We start from the raw sequence: 27,302 nt of genomic DNA on the forward strand, positions 1-27,302 counted from the left end.
ATAAAGCCGATCCCACAAAGAGTTCTGGGCAGGAAACGACAATAAAAGATCACACCGGGGAAAGTGATGGAGAACTGATCTAGCTTTTTTGTTCCATCAGAACACTGCTTTCTTCTCACGGAGGAGGAAAATTCACCTCAAACTGGGTAAATATTTGCTGTGAAATAGGACATTTCCTCACAATATGAAACATATTGGGCAGTAAGGAAGGAAAGCTTGGTCTAGTACAGATATTGTGACTCCCAACAAACCTGCTGACCAAGACACTGCATGCATTAAAGTGAAAAGACGGGGGAAAAAAAAGTCTTTTCCTTCTTCCCAAGGATATAAACGGATTTCCTAATTTTGCCTTTGTGACATTCAGACGGCAAGTACTGCTCTTTTATGGAGCACTTCTAAAAGTATTTGTAAAATGTTATGTACTGACACACAAGTCATCTTCTACATCCATGTTGTTCCAGGGAACAACAGCCCAAGACGTCTGCTGCCCATGGAATGGGTAATGCTCCTCTGACTGGGAGAACTCACTTGGACTACAAAATACCTGTAAGTACTGTCAGCAGCAATAAAATCTTTAGCTGATTAAGGTTAATGTAAAAGCAACCATTATTTATCAGTCATGAGTAGGAATAATACCCAGTAGCTCTAAAGACAGATTTAGATCAGATGGATAAGACGAGTCAAAAATACATTTCCACTTTTTAACAGACTGAAAACAATTTACTTCAACAAACAAGCTATTGTAGGTCCCTCCTATAACTTCAATCTCTGAAGAAAATAATTTAGTGCTCAACATTGCTCCCCAAATAATAATTTAGTAAATAATGTATAAGTAAATACAGTAGCATCCCCTGGTCATGCCCATGCATTATTCCTTCTTAAATGCCTTATTCCCATGCATTATTCCTATTCTATTCCTATTCTGTGTCTGTAGCTTGGCCATGCCTACACGTCACTGACATCATTTATTATTGCTAATCTGGTCAATTCTACTTTTTGTCAACAACACGGATGGAAATGAAAACCAGCAGTTTCTTTCAAACTTTTGCCAAAGTTTTTGCGACCTAACCATAATCTCCTATTTTTCATTACTAAAATGTTGACAAGTGAGCAAGCTTTAGCAATTCTTCCCCAACAAAAATAAAATAATTTCTTTCCAATGACAACACCAGATATTTTAAGGGGAAAAAAAAAAAAACCAACCCTATATTGTCTGTGAAAGATTTAAATGAAAAAATTCAAGTAAGGCTTTGTTATAACTTTTTTTCCCCACATTCCTAGCAATGATGTCAATAAAGTTGTAAGAGAAAAATTGAGCAGCTAATCATTATATTGAAGAACTTTTGTGTTGGCAACACATGAATGAAAAAAAGGCAAAGGCAACCAATTTTCACTTAGAAGAAAAAAAAAATTCTCATTTTGCTCGGGGGGTGGGGCAGAGGGAAAAAAGTAACCTCAACAAATACCACGTAAACAAAAGCAGCTTTCCAGAGAAGAATCTCTTTTCATCTTGGATGACCTTGTTAAACCGTACCAGCAAGAAGCTCTTTGCATAACAAACCTTGCAGGGCATCTAAAGCATACAAATTTCTAGGAAATGGGGGGTGGCCATTGGCATATTTTCGGTGCAGGTTAGCATAAATAAAGTTTTAAGAATCAACTCCTATTCACCAGCTGTTTCTTTCTGAGCACAGATTTCGTTAAAGAAAGTTTCAGTTAAATTTTTCAATACATGGCTTTTGATTTACTTTTGATTTACTTCTGTAAATGAACAGTCTTTGGCTACAGTTTACACTACTGGTTATAAGATGCTTTAATTCAGAGTGTGAATTAATTCAGCAGCGTTACTCTGAATTTACAGCGTTTTAACGTGCAGCAACAGCAACTGAAGACTTAAGTCTAACCAAGAACAGTTACTGGCTGCAACTTTAACTTCCAGGTTTAATTAAGGAAAGTTATTCCTTAAGTCTTCCAACTAATTAAGCCACTACTTCAGTGGAATCATGTGCACATACAACAGCCATGAATTCTGCCCAGAATTACCGGCTCATTTCTCACACGTATGCCGTAGTATCCAAGGCTACGTGCGGAGGCACTCAGGAAATTCAGGATGTTTGCTGCCGTTATAGACGCTATTAAGGAATCCAGTATGCTTATCAAAGTGCAAGCTGCAGCTACCACAAATACGAAGCGATACACTTCGACAAGAGAATATTCTTGGGTACCGGAGCACATTATCATTTAATAACAACATCATTCATAACAATAACTAGGTGGCCAGTTAGTTCCAGGCAAGCAGTTAGTTACAAAGGCAGGTAAACAGAGAGATGTGGCATGTTCTTCACAGCTCCCAGCGTGCCAGGCAAAGCAGCTTATCACCATCCCATTCTACAACTGGAAGACCGGGATAATTGGAGTGACTTCCACAGAGTCATTTAGGAATCATCAACAGGGCCAGAAATAAATTCCTGAACCCTACTGGAGCGTCTGTCTGTACAGCAGTAACTTCTCAGTCCTTTGTGAGCGTATGTTCAACCAGACTTACTAAGCAGCTTGAAAATTCTCTTTGTTGATAGTTTCTCGACACTGGCAAAAATTGTCTACACTGAAAACAACTTTTTTCAATAACAAAAAGGACTTTTTAATCAGAAATCTGATGTAATCAGGTATGGATTAGCCATGAACTGCTTTCTGGAATCCAAGACTCCATTTTTGATGCCCTCAAGCGATGCAGTAGTTCACAGATATGCCACCTTGTCACCGACGCACATTCACGAAGGGATAGCAAACCCCACCTTTACACAGATACTATTACTGTGAATATGTTTGGATGACGCAGTGTCACAACTTCGAGTAAGCTGTAAAACTGAAAAGGAGAAAAAGGAGCAACTCTGCGAGAGGAAAAATGCAACAACCTGACACTGGGTCATTATCATATGTAGGCGCTAACGCATATTTTATTTTATAAATTATTTAAGGACTTGTGAGGATGCTGTTTCCATTTTTAGAAACACTTCAGCAAATTGCATGTCCTAATCACCTTCTTTTTAAGGTTACTTCATTATTTGTCTTTTTTTTTTTTTTTAAAGAAACACAAAATTAAAAAAAAAAAGAACACGCCAACATCACCTCGTGCCTCAGCCAGGCATAGGGCTGACTCTTTAGCACTTTTAGGCGAGCACCCCTCATGAAAGAGATGCTTTTTGTGCTTTGGATATTGCAACTCCAACTGATTTTTGAGCCTCTGTTGACTATCTGCACGCGATCGTTCGCTCAACGTTTGTCTATCCTTTCTCCGCAATCGAAATGTCAGCATTAATGACTGTGTGGTGCGAACTGACCTTTGTGGTAGCCATCTCGGGGGCATGCTGCTTCCGACAACGGTGTCTCCCCACCTACTCCAGCCTTTCTATTCCCTTCTGCCTGCAAAAGTACTCTGGCTGAAAAAATAACTTCTCAGAACAAACAAAAAGATTAATTTTCAGAGAGATCAGTTCTCTGGGTTGGTTCACCACATGGTGAAACGTTTGTGCTGACCTAACGGAGGATGTGGGAAAGTGTGGTTAGAGCTATGACAACTTCTTGCAGCAGCCAGGACTTAGTCTCAAAGAGACAGTGAAACCAGAGCTTCTGAAAATTAACTGGACTGAAAACAGGGCAGGAGGTGAGGAGGCCCAGGCAGACACAAATGAGAGCTCTTCGACAACCTGTTTTATTGCTTGGTCTTGTATCCTCGATATACAGCCCTACACTTACGGTACTATCTCAGGTGGGATTCACAAGGATAAACCGTCAGCAGTTTGCACAGCTCTTTCGCCACAAAAATAACGCATGGAATGAGTACAGCAACACGCTCCTCAATACAATATTAACATATGGGAGAATAAAAAAAAAAAAAAAAAAAAAAAAAGGATTCCTGCCTTTTCTAGATTTTCCTGTGTGTCTACACTGAGTCAGCCCTAACAGAAACATCTGCTTGAGCTTAACTTCACTGATTTTGTAGATGTCACTAAAATACATTTCACAAGATACTTTGCAGTGATTGCCCTTTACCACTGTAAGGATCCCTTCAGGTGCAAATTGCTTCTTCTGTGGCAACAGCTTTAAAGGAACTAAACTTTGCAGCAATACAAACAGCTAAGCCAGATAGAATGATAAAAATGCACTTTTTTTTTTTTTTTTTTTAGTACAACTCTGTCCACACAAAGCATTGCTGCTGGCACGGATATGTGTTTCAGAAACCACATCACTTAAGAGCTAGGCCTGTGGGAATCTGCAGTGTAATCCCCATCCTTAAGGAGAAGCACCACTTAACGCGTTTTGCAAGATCAGGCCATCACCTTCTGAACAGTGATTGTCCTACAACTGCACCGTGCACGGTGCTGAGCAAATAACGGTGGATTATTATCCTTAAACAGTCTTCATGGGAGACTACGGTACAAACGGAGAATCATAGAATCATTGAATCGTTTAGGTTGGAAGAGACCTTTAAGATCATCCAGTCCAACCATTAACCTACACTACCAAGTCCACTCTAAACCAATCAAGGGTAGACTAGACTGAACCATGTCCCAAAGTGCCACCGCTGCCCGTTTTTTGAATGCTTCCAGGGATGGGGACTCCACCACCTCTCGGGGCAGCCTGTTCCAATGCTTGACTACCCTTTCCGTGAAGAAATTTTTCCTAATATCCAACCTAAACCTCCCCTGGCGCAGCTTGAGCCCATTTCCTCTCGTCCTAGAAAGAAGAAAGTAGCAGTAACACACATGGGCGCCTGTGTATTTCTGGGGTGGATGAACAGACTGCTCAATAAAACTGTGCTGGTACAACTCTGGCCCTGATGGTCACAAAGCAGGAAAGAGTTATTAATGCCATAGAACAGCTGATACATGTGGGACCACACCACAAGCTTACAGCAGATGAAGCCGGATTTTTCTACAATCATGTTTTTGCTAGCCTACGAAGTTTCCTTTTTTCACTTCTTCCTTGATCCTTGCACAAAAGCTTATGAATCCAGTTTCACCTAGCCTGTTATTGGCACGGGTGTTTCTCTTTCCCTGACAATGCACACCTGCTTCTGTACTTAACTCTGATACTTATAATCTAAAACCCAGTATTCTAATTTAAAAAAAAAGAAAAAAAAATCAAATGCAATTTTAAATAGAAAATATAATCTGGTTCTGCTCAAAGGAAAGTTCTCCCCCCCCCCCGCCCCCCGGTACAGTAAAAGGTAAAGGATTCTGAATAATACTACAATCGCTAAAAATAAAAATGCTATATGAAAATCAAAGAAGAATTGGTGGGACTCTCAGTCCATTCATGAGAGTCATGGACTCTCAGTCCATGCAAAATATTTTAAAATAGGCTACACAGAGCAGGAAGTTACAGGCCAAGCCGAGCTATTCGATAGATTATATGGTGCTTTATTTTATACTGCTAAGACTGGATGCTGCACTTGAATTTGTCTTAGAAATACGAATACTACATTATTAACGTAACAGCGTACAATTATGCAATATAACTGCTTCCCCGGCAAAATGCAAAATACTTATCACCAGTGATGAACAAGCTCCACAATGGGACCTGAAAAACTTATTTGCTCAAGTACTCTTCTTGTGTTCAAGTTCATAATTATGCAATTACAGCTGGCAGGTTTACGGCATCACGTTAATTTATTTCAGAACATATTGTGACACTTTAAAGCAGCTAAGAACACAGCATTAAACCTTATTGCTAGGCTCTTATGAAGACAACACCATCGCTAAAAGGTTCATCTGCTTTATTAAAAAAGTTTTGCAGTCTTCCTGCCCCCCTGGCTATTTTAAGTTCCTGTGACAAGTACCAGCCACGTTAGGAATTTTCGCAACATCCTGAATGTTTTGCCCGTAGAACCAGGTTTTCCAAGGACGATGGCATGGAGTGCTGTAACCGCGACCAACCTGCAGCAGGATCACCGAGGCACTATCAGTGATGAGCGCTCAGCACTGAGCCTCGAGCAGCGATGTGCCAGAGTACCTGTGCTGGGTTTCAGTCATAGAATCATGGAATGCTTTGGGTTGGAAGGGACCTTTAGAGGCCACCCAGCCCAACCCCTGCAGTGACAGGGACATCTCCAACCAGAGCAGGGTGCTCAGAGCCCCGTCCAACCTGACCTGGGATGTTTCCAGGGATGGGGCCTCCACCACCTCTCTGGGCAACCCCTTCCAGTGCTTCACCACCCTCACTGTAAAAAATGTCTTCCTTAGATCCAGTCTAAATCTATTCTTCTTTAGTTTAAATCCATTACTCCTTGTCCTGTCAAGGTTTGCTGGCTATTAACAAACAGTAGGCGTCAGAAGGTAACATAAAGCAGAGAATGTTAATTCAAAGCACTGGAGAGCATTAGTCATGCTGGATGGCCACAGTACGTTCTGCCAACATATTCACGATACAGGTAATAATAAATCTTGGATTTTCTTGGCTTCCCTTCGTCCTCCCACCTTTCGGGAAACACATGCCCAGTCACACTTCAAAAGTAACGAAAAGGAGCAGTGTTAGGCACCCAGATTAAGCAAATTCATGTTGCTTCGACACAAAAAATAAAACAGAGTTAAACAAGAAGAGAAAGTTTGTAAGCCTTACTCCACGAACTTCTCCTAACAGCACCTGTGCCACTATATGCTTCACCATCACTGAAGCGTTCATCATCAGAGTGTTTAAAGGCTGTACAACACATAAATTGGGTTGAGAAAAAGGAATACCCCGGATTAATCCTGTAGAAGCAGAAAGACACGCTAGGCTTTGTGGTTCTAAAGGTGGTTAAATAGTAGTTCAAAAGACTGGCAGAAAATTCAACAAAGTGAACATAAGGCTATAAGCAATTTAAAGGCCATTTATCACAGTAATCACACAAGTAGCTGAATGTTTTTCAAACAGAGAAAATGTAGCAAAAACATGCCTGAGAAAAATAATTCCACTGATCGTGATGCAGCAGAAAATAATTTCTGTCGAATCACGCTTGTTTGCTTTTGCCTGCCGCTTTGCAAGCATTAAAAAAAACAAGTAGTATCTGGAGCCTAAACGTCGTAACGTAATGGCATAAATCCCATTTCAAAAAGCAACACAAGCAGTTCAGGAGCATGAGTGCAATTAACCTCCAGTACCATTTAGAACCACAAGTGCATTTGTATTCTTTGTAAAAGAAAAAAAAAAACCAACCCTGTAACCTATGTTCCTAAATCCCTAAGACTTTTTGAAACTAGTCACTCTACAAATTATTTGCATGAAATAATAACAATAACAACCATAAAATGGCGTATGTAAGATACTGTAATATTAATTAACACTGTCAAGAGTAAAAAAGACCTTAGAAAATTCTTGCAGATGTGTGCATATTTATCAGATGCCACTGTGATTAAAATTTGTAAGAAGTCATTTGTGAACTTTTAGAAAGGGATGTTTTTGAAGCTATTTCCTTAATTCTGTGCTGTATAAAACCGCAGCACATTATCAATCCCTCCAGAAGTTCACAGAAATTTTCCTGGGACTTAGCTAAGCAGTACAACGTACGCCTCCTGTTTGTACATACAACAGACCCCGAAAACAAAGTGCCGAACTTATTAGCATGTTGTTACTTTATGTCACGCCGCACGTATCTGCGATTTGCGCGTGCCAAAAGCTCCCTCAAGGGAACAGTCTCCTCACCTTCTACCTTATGCATCTCCACACACAAATGTTTCCAATTAGGCAGAACTCCTAGATAAATGTATCTGAAATAGGTGGCAGTGATCCAAGATATTTACTGCTCAAATTCCTCTTTATGGGAGGGTCAAATGCAGCTTTGGGACAGCTCTACATCTAAAATTTAAAATCTGAAGTTGGGAAACGTTCTCATTTGTTGATTTGGTTCAGATAAGCTTTTTCGGAAAAAGATGTAGGGGCCCAGGATTTTGGTTTGGGTCAACTTGTGGCATCTTTATTCAAATGCCGTAAGGACTACATCATTAAAAAAAGGCCATGGCATAGAACTCCATTTCAAGCACTGCAAAATGAAGACGTCAAAGTACTTGAGCAGCTATCTCGAGCCTTTATTACAGGTTCCATAAGGGACAAGGAACAGGAGCTTAGCAGAGTCGCTCACCTTCTTCATCTGAAACATCCAGGACCTCAGTCATGGTCTCGGGTACATTGAGCTTGTGCTTCTCTGTTACCGTCTGCAAAGACAAAATCATCAATCCCCAAATTAATCACCAAAAGCAGCAGCAAAGTTGACAGCAGGATATTTGCAACAGCAACAGCAGTGGGATCTGCTGAGACATTTTATAACGTGTTTCCCCTTCCCCTAACTTTATTTTTCATCTCTACTCTAGAAGCTCCTATTCTCACCGCTGTATAAGGTAACATTTATTCTGGCAGAAAAGTACAAAAACCATACAGATAATGAGCTGGTCAGAGGAGTAAAAAAGAAAAGAAAGGTCTCAGCAAATTCATTTATAAATGGTGCATGTAGAACAATTCAGCTCAATGTTTCCAAGATGATTTTAAAATGAATTAGGTAATGTCTACAGAAGAGCTTCAGAAAGTTGTATGTGGCATATGGAAATTATTAAATCGTAAAGCATTTGGAAATGAAGTTATGAATGATGTGAAAATTTTAAACTAAAAAAAGATGTGAAGGATTTACACAAATCACTTGAAACATTTCTTCCCCCCCCCCCCCCCCAAAGTGACTACACTGCATATTAATGATATCCTTTTTGTAAATCAGGTATACTCGCCCAAATCAGGGGGAAAAAAAAGTTATTTGAAGATTCTGATGTATTTTGCACACCTAGAAGCTTAAAATATTGTGATACAAGGCAAGTATGGACCGAGGACTGCTGGGAGGACGCTGTTTAAGCATGAGAGCATAGAGTAGGAAGGAGAACACTGGAAGATTTTTTTTTTTTTAAAATGTAATTTTATCTTCATAAATGTCTTCCAGGAGGAAACAGAAGATGTTCAGGGGTGCTGAATCAAGAATGGGGACATCCTTTTAGCATCAAGATACACACCGGAGAGGGAGACAGAGGCAATGAGAGAAGCGCAAGGTGCAAACAAGTTGCCTGCGGGAAACTCCTCGGCGTGTTAGGATAGAGGAGACAAAATGCCAAGGACTTCAGAAAGAGCGGTCATCAGAACAGCATCAGTCACAACAGAAAAAGAAATATTTCCTCGGCTCCACCCAGCTGACCTGGGCAGCTGCGGAGGGGAGCGAGCGTTACCAAGGGAAGCCCTTGAAGGTATCTCGGAGCAGCTGTGCCCCTTGGGCACGGAGAGGAAAGCCAGAAGCCATGCATCTTGCGAAACTCCCACCGAGGTAGTACTTCACCCCCTGCTGTGGATGGTATCTATCAAGCCTAAATGAACATTGCATGCCACAGTAGTCAAAGAGCATTCAAGCTGCGGGATAATTAATGTCAGCCAAACCCCGAGCCCCTTACGCAATACACTTTTGGGAAAATGCCCACTGAATAGAATAGAATAGAATCGTATTGTATCGTTTAGGTTGGAAAAGACCTTTAAGACCATCCAGTCCAACCATTAACCCAACACTACCAAGTCCACCACTAAACCAGTTAAGGGGAGAGTAGCATTTTCATGTTCCCTGGCTTGGTGGCTGCATTATTTTTTGATGACAGTAAAAACTAGGAATCATTCAGGTTGGAAAGGACCTCTAAGATCATCAGTCCAACCATCAACCCAACACCACCATGCCTACTAAACCATGTCCCAAAGTGCCACGTCTGCTCATTTTTTGAATGCTTCCAGGGATGGGGACTCCACCACCTCTCTGGGCAGCCTGTTCCAATTCTTGACCACCCTTTCCATAAAGAAATTTTTCCTAATTTCCAACCTAAACCTCCCCTGGCGCAGCTTAAGCCCATTTCCTCTCGTCCTATCGCTAACTAAATATCAAGCAGCGAAGCCAACAGCAGTTGTTGGTGCACCAAACTTACTAGGTGTTTCCCGATTCTGTTTTGTACTCCTCTATTTCTAACAAACCGACAAAGAGAGCAGTCTTGGTTATAAGAAGGTACTGCGCTTTTATAAATACCAACGCTACCAACAGCATAGTTACTTTGGAAATTTGTTTTAAAAGCCTGCTTTACATGTTTGAAATGTATTTAATTGTGACAGCAGTTTTCAATTCACCCTCCTGAAGTACAGGGGAAGGAGAATGCCCTTTGCTTCAAACGGCAATCCAAATTAGGCCTCCTAAATTCACTCTTACCCACGATCCAAGACAATTAATGATTTCTGTTGCAGCGTTTTTCGTAACACATGTTTCTGTGTTGAAAATTAGCTTCTATTCACCAAATGCCTCCCCCAATATCCCCGACTTTCCCTGCCCTGCGTTCCCACGGCTTTCCTCAGATAGAAATCTCAGGCAGCAGTAGGGTGACAAAGCCAGCGGCGAAGATGGGGAGGACGCTATCATTCAGGTGACGTTGACCTCGTCTCTTCAACGATACAGCGGTAAGTTAACAAATACATCGTAAATTAAAAAAAAAAAAAAAAAAAAAAAAAAAATCACTGACACTGGGCTAAAGAAATAAACCCAGGTGAAGGGGGCCGTATATTGTTCAAGCGAAGTGGAAAGTGCTGTCTGTGTGTACCAATTTGCTGGCGTTGTAATTGCCGCTGCAATTGTATCTACACAAAGCGTACTGCCAATTCTCTATCGCCAGTGCGTACGCTCCCCACGTAAAATAACTGAAAAGTCAGGAAAAAAACCCAAAGGCTGGAGGAGGTGACCAAATTCTGAAGAAAGGGGAAAGCAGCGGTCTGCCTAGAAGTCACAAATGCTAGATTTTGTATGTCTGCCGTACGACCAAAATGTATGTAAGAAAAGTTGGGTTCCCACCCTTAGCTGATGTACAAAATCCATTGGATTGGAAGAGCACAGAAATGAAAGGATGCTCCAGCGCTCTAGTCCACAAGCTATGGGTACAGAGGTACACTGTATACTGTCCTTCCATTAACTTACATCTGCAGACCCTAGTAACTAAGGTTTATTTATCGTGTTATCAATTTATTCATAAATTAGGGGTTTACAGGCTATATAATAACTACCTGGTCTCTGACTGAGGTGCTCAGGCATTACTATTTATTTATTACAGAGAAGTAATGATACTTTATTTACTTCCTGATTTTCCCTTCGGTCAGAGAAAATTATTACATAATTTAAAAAACTGAAACAAAGTTTGGAAAACAGAATCAAGGCGGGGGGTGTGTGCATGCGTGCATGTTTCAGAAGAACGAAAAATCTGTAACACTATCTCTGGGACGCTGAACTCGGCAAGAATCATTAATTCGACATCAATTCCCAACAGAAGTTGTAAATTAATGTTTTTAAATTAACTTTTAATATAATACTAGATTTTTTTTTTTTTTAATCCATAGGCACATTAGAAATGTCAAATACTCTCAAAGTTTAAAATCCGTATCTAGCCCCATGAACGGCCCCCTTTGAAAAGTGCTCAACATGCATTTCTCAAACTCCCCACTGTTTAGTGCGACGGACAATTCGATTATGTCCTTTACCTTAGGCTCCTGTATTTAAGACTTGCATTGTAAGGCCAGATTTTCATTTGGTGGCATGGAATCATTCAGATATCTAATTCAGATATATAAACCTGTATGTACATTCAGCGATTACTTACTCAACAGCAGTATATTGTGAACAACTTCACAGCTCCTTGTACGTTCACTTGTCCATGGGAAGACGATGCCTTGTATGAATACCCCCAAACTTAACTGCATAGCAAACCTTTGAAAGCCTAGCTTATTCTGATTTATTTCCTATTCCTCTCTAATCTCTGAGTGAAAATAAGCGCGCTTTATTCTCTCTATCGCTTTATATTCATGTGGCTCCACTAAGAACACCACCACTAATGCAAGTAAGAGCAAAATTTGTTCAAAGTTAGACCAAAGGCTTTGGCACTGGAGATCTTTTCCTCATCCCAAATGCCAGTGACTTGAATATCAATAAAGCATGGGCCCGTCTAACATCCTCCATGCATCACTCGGCTACAACCTTAGAGAATGAAGTAGCTATGGTGACAGCACCTTCTTTTCAGCGCTAAATGCTGCGTTCTGGTTTGGCAACACCAACCTCACCATCTGGAGAAACTTTATTGCAGGGAGCGCCTGCGAGTGCCTGCTCTTTACCCCTCCTTTTTAGGACTCGTTCTACATTATGTTTAATCAGCATTCCCCACCATGAACACCACCACCAGAGGTTTATATTCTATATATATCCCTAAGGTACAAAATTCAGACAAATTCATAGCTGAAAAAAATCTGCTGAGTTTATCGAGGGTTCCCACCTGACTTTTAAAAGCAGCCCTTTGCACACAGACGCAGTTCAAGATGCCAGATTTCTCTTATAGGCAAGCACTAGAAGTCAACTATGCAAGTAAGGTTCGGTATTTGATTCAGTCCTAAACCCCAAGCATCTGGTAGAAAAATCCATTACCCTCGAAGTTTAAAGAAACATTTATCCAAAGTAAATAACTCGCAGCTGTCTCTTCACAGTGTAATCCCTATCGTTACAAAGCATCTGACCCTTACACAGGACAAGGTACGAGGCTCCACAGCGCAACACAACGTACGACAGAAAGTTACAACTTACATCGGGCAGAAATGGGAAAAAGTGTGCCAGGGCACAGCGCAGAGAACAGCAAAGGTGTCAGCTGAGGCTAAAAACCATACTTTTGAAATGAGCTGAAGTTTCTCGAAAAATTCTGCCTAGGTTTTATTTTTTTGAATCTCTGAATAGAATCATACGTGTTTATGCACGTACATGTGTGATGTGCCAGATGATTAAACAAGAACACGAAATAAATAACACCACACACATACAGTCTTTATTAAGAGACTTCCGGAATTACGCTGGAATTCCTTGTCCAAGCCTGACTCAGTCTGATCTTTGCAAGTCATTAATAAATTATGGCTCACTCTATTTGTAACCTTATGCCACGTTACTTTTATTCCATCTTCCTCGGTTAATATCAGTGGGACTTGCTGCCAGCATGCAACAAAATAAAAAATATTTTCCCATTTCTTTACAAGAGACTTTGGATTTCTTCCCTTCCTCTAACCCTCTCCCTTGATGGAGCAGTGGCATCTTTTAAGTAATATGTGGATTTTAATGGCTCTGAGCTCCTAAATGACATCTAGATCTGATAGGTTTTTTAGACTGCTAATCTTTCTTGCATTTTTTTTTTTTTTAAAAAAAAAAGCATGACCTTACAACAGTCTTTCAAGATAAAATGCAGTAATGGAAATTAAAATTAATTTCTTAAATTATGATGATGCACTATTTCTAATGTTCTCCCTTCCAACCTGCTAAAAGCTTTGTAGATGGGAGGTAAAAGTCCGAGAAAACCTTCCCCTCCCAGACTGTCAGAATATCTGAGTTTTTCCTGGCTTAAAGCAACAGTACCACCTTGCTAATGTTCAGCCCACACTATTCACAAACCCTGAAGTCAACATACAGGCTACCAAGAGTGTGGAGGGCTGAGAGGACTGAGCACGTAAGGAAAGACCCTGTGATATTTTGGAAAAACAGGATCTATTTGAACTGAAAGCGACTCGAGTAAAAAGCCGATCGACGTGATTCAGAGCCATCTAGTGAGCATCATTAAGCTTGGCACCGGTCCACGGCTGGTACAGCCCAAACGCGAAGCAGCTTGCTGTGGTGTGCTGCAACGGCTGAGCCTCGGGAGGTGTCAAAAGCGTGGAAACGTTAAGGACAGACCGAAAAGGAGAGGTGAAAAGAGAGACGGAGAAACGGGACAGGATCTAAGCAACAGTGCACAAACTTCTGGGAAGTTTGGGTTTGCAGCTCAGACCCGTATCTAGAAAAAAGTTTTACTCTGCTTTGGAATAGTTGTTCTCCATCTGTATGCACGTAGATTTTGCTACCTAGCTCAGTGAAGCCTGTCGTGTTGCACGCACTTCCACACGCTTAAAAGATATATTGAAAGCGCTGCAGCGCTTTTGCCAAAATCCCACAGAAAGGGGGGGCTAAAACCAGAAAATTAAAAAAAAAAAAAAAAAGAGGAGAGAGATACGTGGAGAGAAAGACAACATTCCGAATAAAGGAAAGAGACATTTTAATGCATCTGCAACTCACAGTTGTGGTGGTGGTAATCTCCTCCGTTACAACCTTCAGCGTATCGACCACTGAGATATATCCCAGACGCCTTGCGATGGCTAAGGCGGTGTTACCATTCTGAAGAGAAACGAGAGAAGGGGAGAGAGCGAGCGCGCCGTGAGAGGGAGGATTGTGATGTGAACCAATGAGATCACTCTCAACACTGCATGAGCCAGCATTTCCATCCAAAACAAGGCGCAGCCTAGGAAAATCACTGGTTTTTTACCGTTACATCTGACTCTGTCTTTGTAACTTCTTTAAGACTATAGCCCCGATTACCATGGTAACACAACACACTTACAACTGCCTGCTATGCCAAATAAAAAAAAGTGCCGTGCGGTTTAACCCTTCAGTGCTCAAATTTCCCTCTACAGACTGCGTCTTGTCTGCAGAAGTTCTGGTTTTATTCTGCACAAACGGCTCTACGGCAGAAACACTCTTCTAAAAACAAGTATTTTAAAATGTTGCAGTTTCACTTCCAGTTGAAACTGTTAAAACTTTATCAGGTACCATTCCCTCTTCGGGGAATACCAGATTACAGCTGTATTGTCCACATACACTTCTATTACTCCTTACAACAAAAATATATGCCCAATAAAAGTACACAAAAGCTAATGATTTAACGAACACAAAACCTGCCTATATAAGGCTTGGGGGCGGGGAGTTAATATCCATTTAAATAAATTTCTTTGCAGTTTAAATGCCCATGATATATAGACATGCCATTCATCAAATGGCCATTAAAGTGATAATTTAGTAAGTGTTCAGGCCTATTTATCTCCACTTCATCACCTTGGCAGTCCACGGGCCCCGCGCCACTCAATTTGGGGAGGGGAGAAAGGGCCGCGTTCCACGATTCTCGGCAAAGAGCTCTGCACAGAATTGTTTTCTGTTAGTTTGCACTGAACCAAAGGACAACATGCTGGCCCACTGGGGGCATCACGGAAAGCCACTGTACCGCTCTTGGCACTGAAATGATTTCTCCCGTGACACCGCTGCACCGTGCGCAGGATATCAGCCTGAGCGCTTCTCCCTACTCCAGCGTGGGCTTGACTTACCTATCATTTCAGTTCTTCCGTACTAGTCTAGCTCAGCCACCCTGAAGCAACACAGGGTTTGTGGATTTAGCAGCACAAAATGAACAGATTAGCATCTTCACGGCACAAATAATTCGGCTGTTACTGTCACTTGCACATTAACTGCTCACATCCCCCTCCCAGATGTCTCGGGTTGAAATTCTCTCTTATCTCAAGCTAGAGGTTGCTACGTGTGGACAAGAACAGACCTGGTACCTGAGGAAGCATGCAAACTGTGCAATAAAGACACATCCTTGAGAGCCTGCTTGGATTTGGGTTAGATTTGGGCATGACGGCCCCAACGCAAGGACTGAAAGCAAGTAGAGACACCTTCGGTTGAATACGCCCAATAGCACCTACAGCCCCAGGAGCTGACAACAACGGTCTCTCGCTTAATCATCTGGTGCATAAACTGGTATTTTGGATAACCTCACAGAAGATTATTCAACGTGATTGTTCCCGGACCAAACAGGGCGCCAGTGCTGATTTAAGCATGCACAATATACACACACAGAAACCTGATCCACTCTGGGGAATGACACGAGTTTTGGACATGCTGGCTGCATTTTAAAGATTACCCAATTAGAGGTGACTAATAACAACATCAACATGAAATAGGACAGTTGCATTCCTGGCTGACTGCGGAGAAGGAGCTGTGCCAGAGGTTATTGACGGTCTTTGAGGACACATTAACATCAGTGAACTCAGTAAGAACCTGAAACAGATCCAGTGGATAGAGGGACAGAAATTTGGGTCTCAATCTTCAAAAAAGCCCAGGTTCCGGTTTCCCCTTCATTTTTATGGAGAAGTCCTTATCAAGATATCAATTTACCAACAGAAGTGTTTTCCCCTTAATTTTTATGGAAAAATCCTTATCGAGATATCAATTTACAGATGGCAGCATTGAGGCAGAGGGCAACTGGACAAGCTTGGCACAGCTAGCCATGGCCAGCCTGACCCTGCGGCTCAGAAATCAGCTTCCCCACCTCACGTCTAGCTTGGTGCACAAAGAGTTAGATCCGAGCTGAACTACCTTAAGAGGACAAGAAGGGGAAGTTACGTTTACACATCTGACAACCAGCTGTATGAGGAATACTTTCACCAACAAAACAAAGGCTTGCTCTCAAACCCTAAGAAAGAAAAGAACTGTCCAGGGAAACAAGTTCCCGCTGGCACTTCACAGACTTACAGTGGTGGTGGCGTTGGGCTTGGCCCCATGTTGGAGAAGAACGTTAATGATGTGCGTGTGGCCTTGTTGAGCAGCTTGGTGAAGAGGGGTGTACCCATTCTGTCGTCCACGGGGGTCAGGATAAAAGCAAACAAACAAACAACAACAACCACCAGTGATTAGGTTAGACACGTCGTTTTGCTTCCTTCTGCTCCTTTTGAGACATTTCAAAAAGCATTTATGCTATCAATCAAGCCAAAGATAACAAATCTTCAGTAATAATAATACTCCTTCCCCAGATTACCAAAACGATAAAGGAAGATAATATTTTTATTCACAAATCATCTTTCGTCTCACAATATAAGCAATCTCTGAAAAGAGAGATAATTCCTCATTTCCTAAACCAGAGAGAGGAACCATGAGGAACAGTAAAGTGGCATGCTAAGGACATTGAATCATAGCTGAGGCAGACAACATTTCTCTCCCTCTCACATCTTCATTTTCTATACAAGCCCCAAGATTTGCCTTTAAAATATTTGAGCCAATTTAAAAAACGTAATTTTTAACAGCAGTGATTTGAGACTATTTTCTTTTCAAAAGGCTAACGACATATACCTATTACAAACGTCAATCAATTTTAGCTTTACTTTGCCTTCAAAAGGCTTGACCAAGCTGTAATTACACTTAAAAACGTATACACAATGGCTGTATTAATAAACACGCTTAACTCCATATACTTATCTGCTCCAGTGATTCATTCTAATGTTACACAATACAGAAACATAACCAAAGTGTACTTCAGCTGGTTGATCTGAGATGCTATTGTGTAAGGCCAGTCAAGCAGTTCATTTACAAAATTGTTTGCAATTGGCTTTGAAAGCAAGCAGAGAATAAACTGGAAGAAAACACCCAGTTGATCTCGCTGTACACTTACGTAAAGCCTGGGGGCAGGCTCTGAAAGACACGCTCTGAGAGTTATCTCTTTTGCAAACGAATAGATGCAAGTAATGCTTTGTACTGCTAATTAGACAGCGATAGTTCAGAACTGTTACAGTTCTTATATTTACAGCATGCGTGCATGGACTACTAAGAAATCAAAGGAGGATTTTACTGTAGGTTGTAGTGCAAAATAAATTCGCTATCTTTACTTAAATATTAGTGCAGTCCTTCAAAACCAGAATTCAGCCACATTATTTTTCACTGGAGATGGCACAAAGCAGCATGCAGGCTTTCTCTAGCGAAAAACCAAGCTGCAACAGAGGTTACTTACTCTTTAACACCCCTATCCTGAATCCAGCCAGGATGGATTTGCTCTTTAAACTGAGTCCACGGTACCAGCGACAGCTTGCCGGTATTTTTACTGGTCCCTAAGTGTGAGATTTTGGAGAACCACTGCCCCATACTCTCATACAAACTTGCTGGCTTTAATGAAATTATTCTAAATAAGTGAAATACCTGGGGAAATGGCACCAGAATCTGGCCCTGCGGCCCCTTAGACATAGAGTGAGACCTCATACTAAAGACACAAGTATGTCTGTCCCTTTAGTCAGCCTCCAAATACCTCAGCTGAACGTCTTGGCAGCTCTCGTTTGGATCCTGCTAGTGTCTGCTTTATTAATTCTTATCAGCTGTTTTTCTAGTAGCATTGCCTGTTCTTTTGGAATCCCTGGGTTTTGCCCATTGCTTTTGGGTGACCTCACGAGGGATGGGCCAGCATCTTTTATTTATTTACTTTGCTGTTTCTCACCACATTGAGCTGTGACCACTGTGATGAAATAGTGCCTCTGAGAAATGAATCCATCCCGTAGGTCGCAGCTGGGGACAGAGGAGCTGGCCAGAGGGACCAGCAGACCACAAGCCTGTAATTTTGATTGGATCTTACAAATACTAAGTATGTCACCAGAAATATCGATAGACTCCTTCACGTTGATCCCAAGACATCCAATCCGAAGCTAGCAGCCAGCTATTGCCCGAAGCCAGCTCTAACTAAGCTGAAGCCCTGCAGCTCCTGAGTCAGCCTTCTCTTTCTGATAAGGGTGAAGTGATGATATCTGGGGTGCAACAACACTGTTGCTTGCCACCGCAACTGCTCTGCCTATACTCAGGAGATACACAATTCTTGCTACAAAATGCATCGCATTTTGTATGTGCTCACATTCAGCTGTTGGGCCCACCAGTTTATACTAGAAGAAACCGCTGAAGTCAGTGGATTTCGTCCAGACTTTGGCTATAGGCAGTCAGGTCCATTTCAGTATAACTGGTCAGTAACAGTGTACCCAAATTCCCCATGAAAAAAACCCTAAAAAACCCCAAACCCAAACCTGTCTTCAGTAAACTGCATTCCCCCACCACAGCTGCTTCCTCTCCCAAAGTCATACCACCCACGCTTTGACCAGCAGTAATTCTTCCCACTCCTCTCCCAGCAGATTGGAGAGAACCTGGCATCACCCTCGAAGTGTCTGAATTGTTACTTCCTAGTTTGGCAGCACACCGGTATTACACTGGTGTAAGCCATGTGTAAAGGAGATCAGAAACAAGCTTGCATTTGTTCGTTTGCAAGTAAAAAGAAAAAAAAAAAACCCAATTAAATGGATTCTCTATCTCCTTCTTTCATAGGCCCAAAGAGTTATCTGACTTTTCTTTTATGAACACTACACAACGAGATGTAGCAGAGAGAAGGGATTCCACCAGAGCCACAAATCACCGTATGTTGACACCTACCATGCAATAATTACAGTTTCCTAGTGAAAAGGCACGTATGGTATGTATTTGTAGTGCTTGGTTACTGGGTTCATAATAAAGAGCAAAAGCAAGCAATGAACAATTCTTTACCTTTGTTTTAGCATTGACATTTGCTCCCTGCTTGAGAAGAAAATTCACCATTTTGATGTTTCCATAGTGACACGCCACAATTAAAGGTGTATAGCCAAGCTACAATAAGAGAACAAAGAAGTAAAACTGCAAGCTCAGTGGAACATTCCTTTTACAGTGGTAGCACCCTTTGGCACACCGGAGACAGTAGCCACTCTGCGATTTACCTTTGTCTGAGCATCTTGGTTCGCACCGTGTTTTGTGAGTATTTCAGCTACGTTCACTTTATCCTCTTGGGCTGCAAGGTGTAAGGATGTCAGTCCAGTCTGGAGGTGGAATATACAAAATAAATTAATACAGATAAAAAGAAGAATAAAACCTACTTTACAGAAGGAAAGAAGTCTCGACTTCCCCGCTTTCTCATCTTTAAAACATGAAGAGATCGTAACTATAGCTTCTAAGTATGGGTGTTTTGTTTAAACAAAGTGGAGTTGATCTTTCTCCTGATCTGGCTGACAAACAGCTCCAAAGCAATTACATCACCATAACCACAGAGTAAAACTTTCAGGCATCAACGATCATGCTCAGAATTTATACAATAATGTCACTTGGGAAGCTGAGAGGCCCATTAATAAATTGGGGAAGCACATTCACTGTGCTTCCCACTCCTCAGACAGGAAAGGGAACCTTGACAACTGCAGGCACGAGTCGGAATGAAGAAAATAACTCCAGAAATAGATCCCATTCAAAGATGCCAAGGAAATGGATGCAGCCTTTAACTACAAGCTCTTTGTGATCACGCACATGGTACTTGCCTGCGAACAAGGCAGGGAACAAATTTTGGAAGAGAAATGAAAATCACCTTGTTTCTCAGTGGTTGGGTAGCATAATACGTTAATGCCCGACAATGAGAGACTTGAGCCTTCTGTTCGGACTTGTATGAACAAAAGCTGCAGGCTTTTGACCTGAAGTAAATACAACTTACATATATGCCTAGATGAATCTGGTGACCTATTAAGATCTATAGATCTACAGTAATGGATTATTTTTTTGGAGGAACTTTTTTCTATGAAAAAGCTGTCATGAACCATCATTAAAAAGAAAAAATTTGGAAAGGTCCTTTGTAGGATTTTTCTCACTCGCCACTCCGCCTATAAAGTTGTTTTGTTATTTGCCAGACACTGCCAATTTCTTCCACTTAGAAAGAGGGCTGAAGGGTAAATATATGAGGAAAATCACCTTTTCTGGCAAGAGCACGGAAGTATTTTAGTCTGTAGCTCTCAGGTCTCTGCTACATGTTGTTAAATCTACCCATGGACCCCCACACTCCAGAATTTTACATTGCTCTTCCTTTGCATCTACTGTGAAACTTCAGGAGCATAAGCAAAACGCCTGAGAGATGGCAAGGTTGCAGCACAACAAAAGTACTGCAGTCCTGCCTTCCTGAATGCTCAGAAACAATTTTCTCTTGGTCCGCCTCTCCTCCTGCAACCCCTCTACCAGAGCCAGGTGTTACATCGCTTTTCCTCCGGTCCCGGCAAACAGCTGCAGCTCCTCCTGTGCATCACCCAGTACAGCTATTAATTACACAGTGTAAGTTAACTGGTCAACCCATCTGCCAGTCCTAGATACCCTCTTCTCACTTTTACTGTTCAGCCACCTGTTGTCATTTCTGCAGACTCCCAAATACGTATATAAGGAAGCAAAGCTGAGAATTCCTGACAACGTGACATCATTCCTCCACTGCACTTTGCATCTTACTGGATACTCCCACCCGCAGTACTTTGTCTCCGGTTTGTGAGTTACCTTTGTTGCCACATGGATATTGGATCCTTTCTCCAAAAGCAAGGTCACCATGTCAGTGTGACCTTCTTGCGAGGCCAGATGAAGCGGGGTGACTCCCTGCTTGGTCAAAATGTTGGTCTCAGCCCCATAGTTCAACAGAGTGGTAGCTATCTGCATCTGATTTTTCTTGGCGGCAATATGCAGAGGGGTGTATCCATTCTAACAGCAGTCAGGAAACAAAATGAGAGTCAAGTTAACGCAACAGCCATGTAAGCCTAAGAAGCCAGACACCATAAACCAGTATTATTTTATGTTCCCCCTTATTCCTAGAGATGAGAGTTCATTAAATTTTCAAGGCCAGACATGTCCCACGTGGCCCTGCTGTTGCGTTGCTTTGTCCGTCTGTTATTTTCGCCCTCTAGACTAGCACAAAGCCAGCCCTCCCTAGGGTGGGCAGGACTGTTCAGCTGCTATCTTCAAATTATCCCCAGTTTGACACCTACATTTTGAATATCCTATGTTGTAAATATTCACTTTTGAGTGACGAGTGACATTCTCCGTGATGAGTGATGATGGGTGCGCACTCTCCATTGCATTATGCTTTTTCGGAGCGTGTGGGTAGAGGTGTGTTTGCATATGGAATTTTGATACATGTGTCAGTCACGGCACTGGCTGGAAACAGCAACAGGGAGGAATGTTTTTCTGATCAAATTAACCATTAAGCAAAGCAGAATGGCATCGATGGCGCTTTCCGGCGATAAGACAACTTCCCACCTATAATTGCTTTGCAACGCACCGTGGGGGGAAATTCTGGGTTACAGCAGACAGCCCCTCTGGAGGTGTTCAGTTGGCTGGGCTGTGTTTTTTGTAAAAGGGAGCTTCAGCAAACTACCCTACTGCAGCTGTAGCTGTTGCTGCTCTCCACGCACCGCAATGGAAACAACGGCTCTGATGCAATCGCTTAAGCGACGGGCCGCGTTTTTTGGCGGCACGTACAACGGCAGCCTCACGCGGGGCGGAACGTTCCGCCACCAGCACCAGTTCGCTCCTTGTTTTCCCCTTTCAGCAGCCTTTGCCTAACTTGGTGATATGGCGACACCGTTCCTAACCCCAGGATGAATCCTCTGTACGCGCGGTCAGAATATACGCATCGTTTCTAATATTACACGATACTAAAGCGACTTCCAGCTATGACTAAAGCTCGCAAACTTAAAAGCGGGCTGAGAGACACATACTTACGTACATACACTTCCAGCTATGACTAAAGCTCGCAAACATAAAAATGGGCTGGGAGAGAAACACGCTTATGTACATACACATATATATTTCTTCGAAGTTTCAATGAAGCTCTGAGAGAGCCGTAGACTAATTTAGGTTGGGGGACATCCAGCCAGGGCCAGCTTCCCCCTACACGAAGCCCACACGGCTCGGTGACTCTGGTCACATTGTCACCACCTCCAAGGCTCCACCGCAGCCCCTCCGGGCTCTCCCATTCCACCGTCTGACCACCCCACACCCTGGGGATTATTTTATTTCTTTACATCGAGCAGACATTCCCCACACCGCAGCGCCTGCCCGTCGCCCCGAGACGCCGCCTGCCCTCCACCCGGCGCCTTTCAGGCAGGCCCGGCATGGCAGCGTCCCCGAGGCCGGCTGGGGAAGGCGGAGGGGCGGCGGGCGGGAGCTCACCTTGGCGGTGACGTGCGGCGAGGCACCCTTCTCCAGCAGCAGCAGGGCCACCTTCTGGTTGTCGTAATGGGCCGCCACATGGAGGGGGGTGAGGCCGTTCTGTAAAGGGGGAGGTTTTGGCGTTAGGCTGCAATGGCGGGCGGGCCGCCTCACCGAGCCCTCGGCGCCCGGCGCCGTGTGGGGCGAGCGAGGGGCAAGGCCGCGGCGGCCGGCCGCCCGTCGGTGCGCAGAAATGGTGGAGAAGGGTGAATCTGGGAGACCTTGCGGCCGCCGGCCTGGTTTCCATCTCCTCAGAGCCCGCGCTAAGCAATTCCCACAGCGCGGGGCGACAGCGGGCCTTGCCCCTGTGTTTATCCATGAGGATTTCGACAGTTTGGACAGCTTAATGGAACCGGCGCTTCCTGAGCCACAGAAACGCATCTGCCCTCAGCGCGCCGGGGACCCAAACCCGACATGATAGCGCAGCTTCCACAACTAGCGCACGTAACCATCACCCCTCTGGGAACCCGACCCCGACAAAGCCAAAGCCGCCATGTGAAAGCAGCTGCAGCCTTCTTTCCTGTGCATGTTTCACACAGTTCTTTCCTAAGGAAGACTCCAAAACGCTGCCGACTTTACTTTTTCTTTTCCCCCTTCCTCATCAGTACCTTGCCGGCTGAATCGGGAGAGGCACGACGCTGCAGCAGGAGTTTTGCCACTTCTAGGCTCCCATATTTGGCCGCCACATGCAAAGGTGTGAATCCCTTCTGAAAAATTCCAGGAGATAAAAAGCAGATGTGTGCGTTAAAGGTCACGCTGACGTCTCTCTTCTAAGAGCTATGTATTAAGCGCTTATTCTTCAACCTATATTCTATTTTGGGTACATGTGGCACTTTGGGACATGGTTTAGTGGGCATGGTGGTGTTGGGTTGATGGTTGGACTGATGATCTTAGAGGTCCTTTCCAGCCTTAACGATTCCTAGTTTTTACTTTCATTAAAGAATAATCCAGCCACCAAGCCAGGAAACGTGAAATTATTCCTCTCCCCTTAATTGGTTTAGTGGTGGACTTGGTAGTGTTAGGTTAATGGTCGGACTGGATGATCTTAAAGGTCTTTTCCAACCTGAAGGATTCTATGGTTCTATGATTCTAGCTAGCAGAATCAATAGCCGTACCTAGAAAGAGCATCATCTCTTGAAAGCACTTTGAGAAGCATGAAATACAAGAAAACACTTTCCCTTTTATTATTCTTCCCTATGTACGTGCTGTCAGGCTGGCAGACGTTTTATCTGATACAGCCTCTACTAGCAACATACACTGCGTGTGTGGGCAATGGAGGCACTTGTTCAAATTTCTACTCCCAACCAGCTGCACTTTTTAGTTTCATGATGACAGCTTTAGAAATATTTCCTGTATCAATTGTTGCCAGTAACAATGAAACACCAAGTAAATTCAGTGAGCAAAGCTCCAAACTTTGTATTCCTCCTTTAGAGAGTTTGTTGAAGAATGATTTGTATTTGGACTCGTGTATCCATACAGTCACCAAGTTCTGCTGCAGCCTCTGAACTGCAGCTAAAAAAAGTCATGCCTGGCTCAATTGCAGTGCTTTTGGAAACACGCTGTGGCAAGACTAAAAATCTTGTCTTTTTAGAAGAGTCCTTTTCTATTTAATAACGCTTGTCAGTACAGCACAGGCATAAGGTCTATGTCAAACTAACGCGCTCTTTGCCTGTTCTTAAAAAAAAATCATGTTGATAAGGAAGACTCAAGGATGCAAGACAGTAGGTGGCAGACTGCACCGCTGCCCTGGCAGTAATTCTGGAGAGCTACAGTGACCTATTTGCCTGACACATAGGTGATGTGTAATGTTTATTATCATTATCATCCCATTCCATTAATCCCACCTCAAAAAAGAGTTTACGTCAGGGAATCTCAAACATTTCCAGTACACGAATCAAAGGTTTGTAGAGAGATTATCTAGTGGACTGCATCTTCTCCTATTCATAATTATAGAATGTTCCTGCAGTACTAAAGCAATTGCCATAAAGCAATATGTGAAATTAGGAAAGTATTCAGTGTATTTTTAGCTATTTTAATGCGATTTAACAGCTGGATAAAAGGAGAACAGCAAGCACTCCCAGTAATCCGTGGATCATAATTTGAAAATTGCTGGTTTAGTCTTTTAAAACCTGGAAGACACCCCATTATTGCAAAACATATTTTAAGCTTCAGCTGTAAAATCAGGGGTACTTTTTCAAGACCTAAAACAATAGCGAGAATTAGGGGATTCTCACGTAATCGCAGGCGATAAATTTGGAAAAGATATCGTGGCACATAATTCTATTCACAGCTATCTATTTTCTTACGTGTTCATCACTCTGTTAGGAATCTACTGGTAAACATTTTTGGCTCACAAAACAATAATGATTCCGCAGACCATTTCTTTTACAACCCCAGGCAAGACGGGCTCTTGTGTCATACGACACCTCATTTATAGAACCACTGAAAAGAGATTCAGCGTTACATGCGACTGGACAGATGTTGACTTGTACGTTTTAGGAACATTCCTATCAGCTAGCACAAACCAGAATTATCGTACTATTTAAATAAACAAGGCGTTGAAGAATAAGCAGGCCTGTTCATAAAAAAAGCGTCGTCGTCACCCCCTTTTCTCTTCTGAAAATTTTGGCCAAAAAAGCCCTACCCGTAACACAACAGGAAAGAGAAACAAGGACTTTGTGTAGATTTTAAACCTGTTGGGACCGTGTATTTATCATGATCTGCATTTGGCTCCAGTGGGAGCCAAACTCCTGACTTTAGATGGCAGCAAAATATGTCAAAATCTGATTAACTTCTGCTACATTACTTCAGTCTGTCGGATCGCTGTTGATTAAGAACAAGACCCAAACTAGTTCAAGTTCTCAGTGTGCAAGTATGTTCCTCATGGAACAGGCGTGCGCTGCCTGTGCTGCTGGAATACAGACGTAAAGCATTTTGTCTTACTTTGGTGGACATGGAGTGCGAGGCGCCTGCCTCTAAGAGAACCGATGCGACATCGACTTGTCCCTCTCTGGCAGAGATGTGCAGTGGAGTGTACCCATTAGTTGTTGCGGCATCAGGGTGGGCCATGTGCTGTAGCAGAAGTTGGACGATCTCCGTTTTACCCAAGCGAGAAGCGATGTGCAGTGGAGTCTGTTCTTCCTACAACTCAAATCGAGGAGATAATTAGCGCAGGTCGAACCACCCCGAAGGCAATATTCCGCTTGATCCCAATAGATCTAGCTGTGCGTTTGTCTCGCAAAAATCAGAGGTAGCACAAAAAAGAGGCAGTAACGGAGGGTTCGCGGGTTAATTTTAGCAATGGGCTTTGGCAATGCCTTATTAGATCAGAGAGAACTATGAAGAAAAACATTGTTTTTCTCCTTTTATCAAGCAGACAGCACACGTCACTGTGAGCATCACTTGCTCCCCTTTGTGTTTTTAATTTGTTTTACAACAACCTTGCTCTACAAACAGTCCCTTGGGTTTCAAAATCCAGCACTAACTGCTACCAGAACCTCTGACATTTGGTTTTAGTACATGGCTGTGCACCTCCTTGCTTGGACAGAATAGCTCTTGCTGGTCCGAGTCAGGCACGTTGTACTGGGTCTAGCCGGGATGGAGATAATTTTCATCACAGTAGCCCGTATGGTGCTCTGGTTTAGATTTTGGACCAAGACAGCGTCGATAACATACCGGTGTTTTAGCTGTCACCGAACAGTGCTTACAACAGTGCCAAGGCTTTCTCTGTTTCTCCCTCTGCCGCCCCAGGGAATAGGCTGGGGGTGGGCAAGAGGTTGGGAGGGGACACAGCCAGGACAGCTGGCCCAAACTGGCCAAAGAAATAATCCATACCATATAACGTCACGCTCAGCAATAAAACTAGGGGGTGAGTTTTTCCAAAGGAGAGCCCGTTGCTCGGAGACTGGCCGGGCATCGGTCTGCTTGTGGGAGGTGGTGAGTGATTGCCTTTGCATCACTTGTGGGGAGGAGGGGTTGGCTTTGTGGGTTCTTTTTTTTCCTTTCTCCTTCACCTATTAAACCATCTTTATCTTAACCCAAGAGATTTTCTCACTTTTGCCCTTCCAGTTCTCTCCCCCATCCTGCCGCGGGGGCAGGAAGCCAACGACTGAGCGGGGCTGAGCTGCCGGCCGGGGTCAGCCCACCACAATCATTCTCTTTGGAAGATCTACTCATAAACACATGACTGTTCTCAGAAGTGTTTTCAGGTGTGTTTAATATTGAATCAACAGATGAAATAAAAATGAAATTGCTCCTCCCTAGCTCCTCTGCTTCAGCTATGTTTTTGAGTAAGAGAAAGCAAAAAAAAACATTGTAAGCAGAACACCTACCCTGGCTCGGGCATCAACCAGGGCCCCGTTTCTCAGGAGGCAGCGAACCACTTCCACCTGCCCAGCACGTGCCGCCATGTGCAACGCAGTTTCTCCACGCTGCAGAAAAGCAAAAGCGTTTCAGCGTCTTAAACCTCCACGAAGAATCAGAGCCCCGACGGCATAACTTCCACCCGCGTCAACTCGCGCAGAGTCCCGCCAGCTGAGAATCTGGCTTCAGA

General features: G+C 43.1%; 1 protein-coding gene across 1 annotated transcript in view; it reads right to left on the reverse strand.

The window, feature by feature from the left end:
* ANK2 (ankyrin 2) overlaps positions 1–27,302 on the reverse strand; it is a 177,224-nt gene that overhangs the window by 76,645 nt on the left and 73,277 nt on the right. The window contains exons 14-23 of the mRNA XM_075709393.1: positions 27,082–27,180; positions 25,694–25,891; positions 23,359–23,457; positions 22,712–22,810; positions 21,044–21,241; positions 19,465–19,563; positions 19,259–19,357; positions 16,448–16,546; positions 14,162–14,260; positions 8,120–8,192 (exon numbers count right to left, since the gene is read on the reverse strand). Of these exons, the coding sequence (XP_075565508.1) occupies positions 8,120–8,192; positions 14,162–14,260; positions 16,448–16,546; positions 19,259–19,357; positions 19,465–19,563; positions 21,044–21,241; positions 22,712–22,810; positions 23,359–23,457; positions 25,694–25,891; positions 27,082–27,180 (1,162 nt within the window). The remainder of the gene's footprint in view (positions 1–8,119; positions 8,193–14,161; positions 14,261–16,447; positions 16,547–19,258; positions 19,358–19,464; positions 19,564–21,043; positions 21,242–22,711; positions 22,811–23,358; positions 23,458–25,693; positions 25,892–27,081; positions 27,181–27,302) is intronic.

This window comes from Pelecanus crispus, chromosome 4 (genome assembly GCF_030463565.1).
Source record: "Pelecanus crispus isolate bPelCri1 chromosome 4, bPelCri1.pri, whole genome shotgun sequence".
Classification (NCBI taxonomy): Eukaryota; Metazoa; Chordata; class Aves; order Pelecaniformes; family Pelecanidae; genus Pelecanus; species Pelecanus crispus.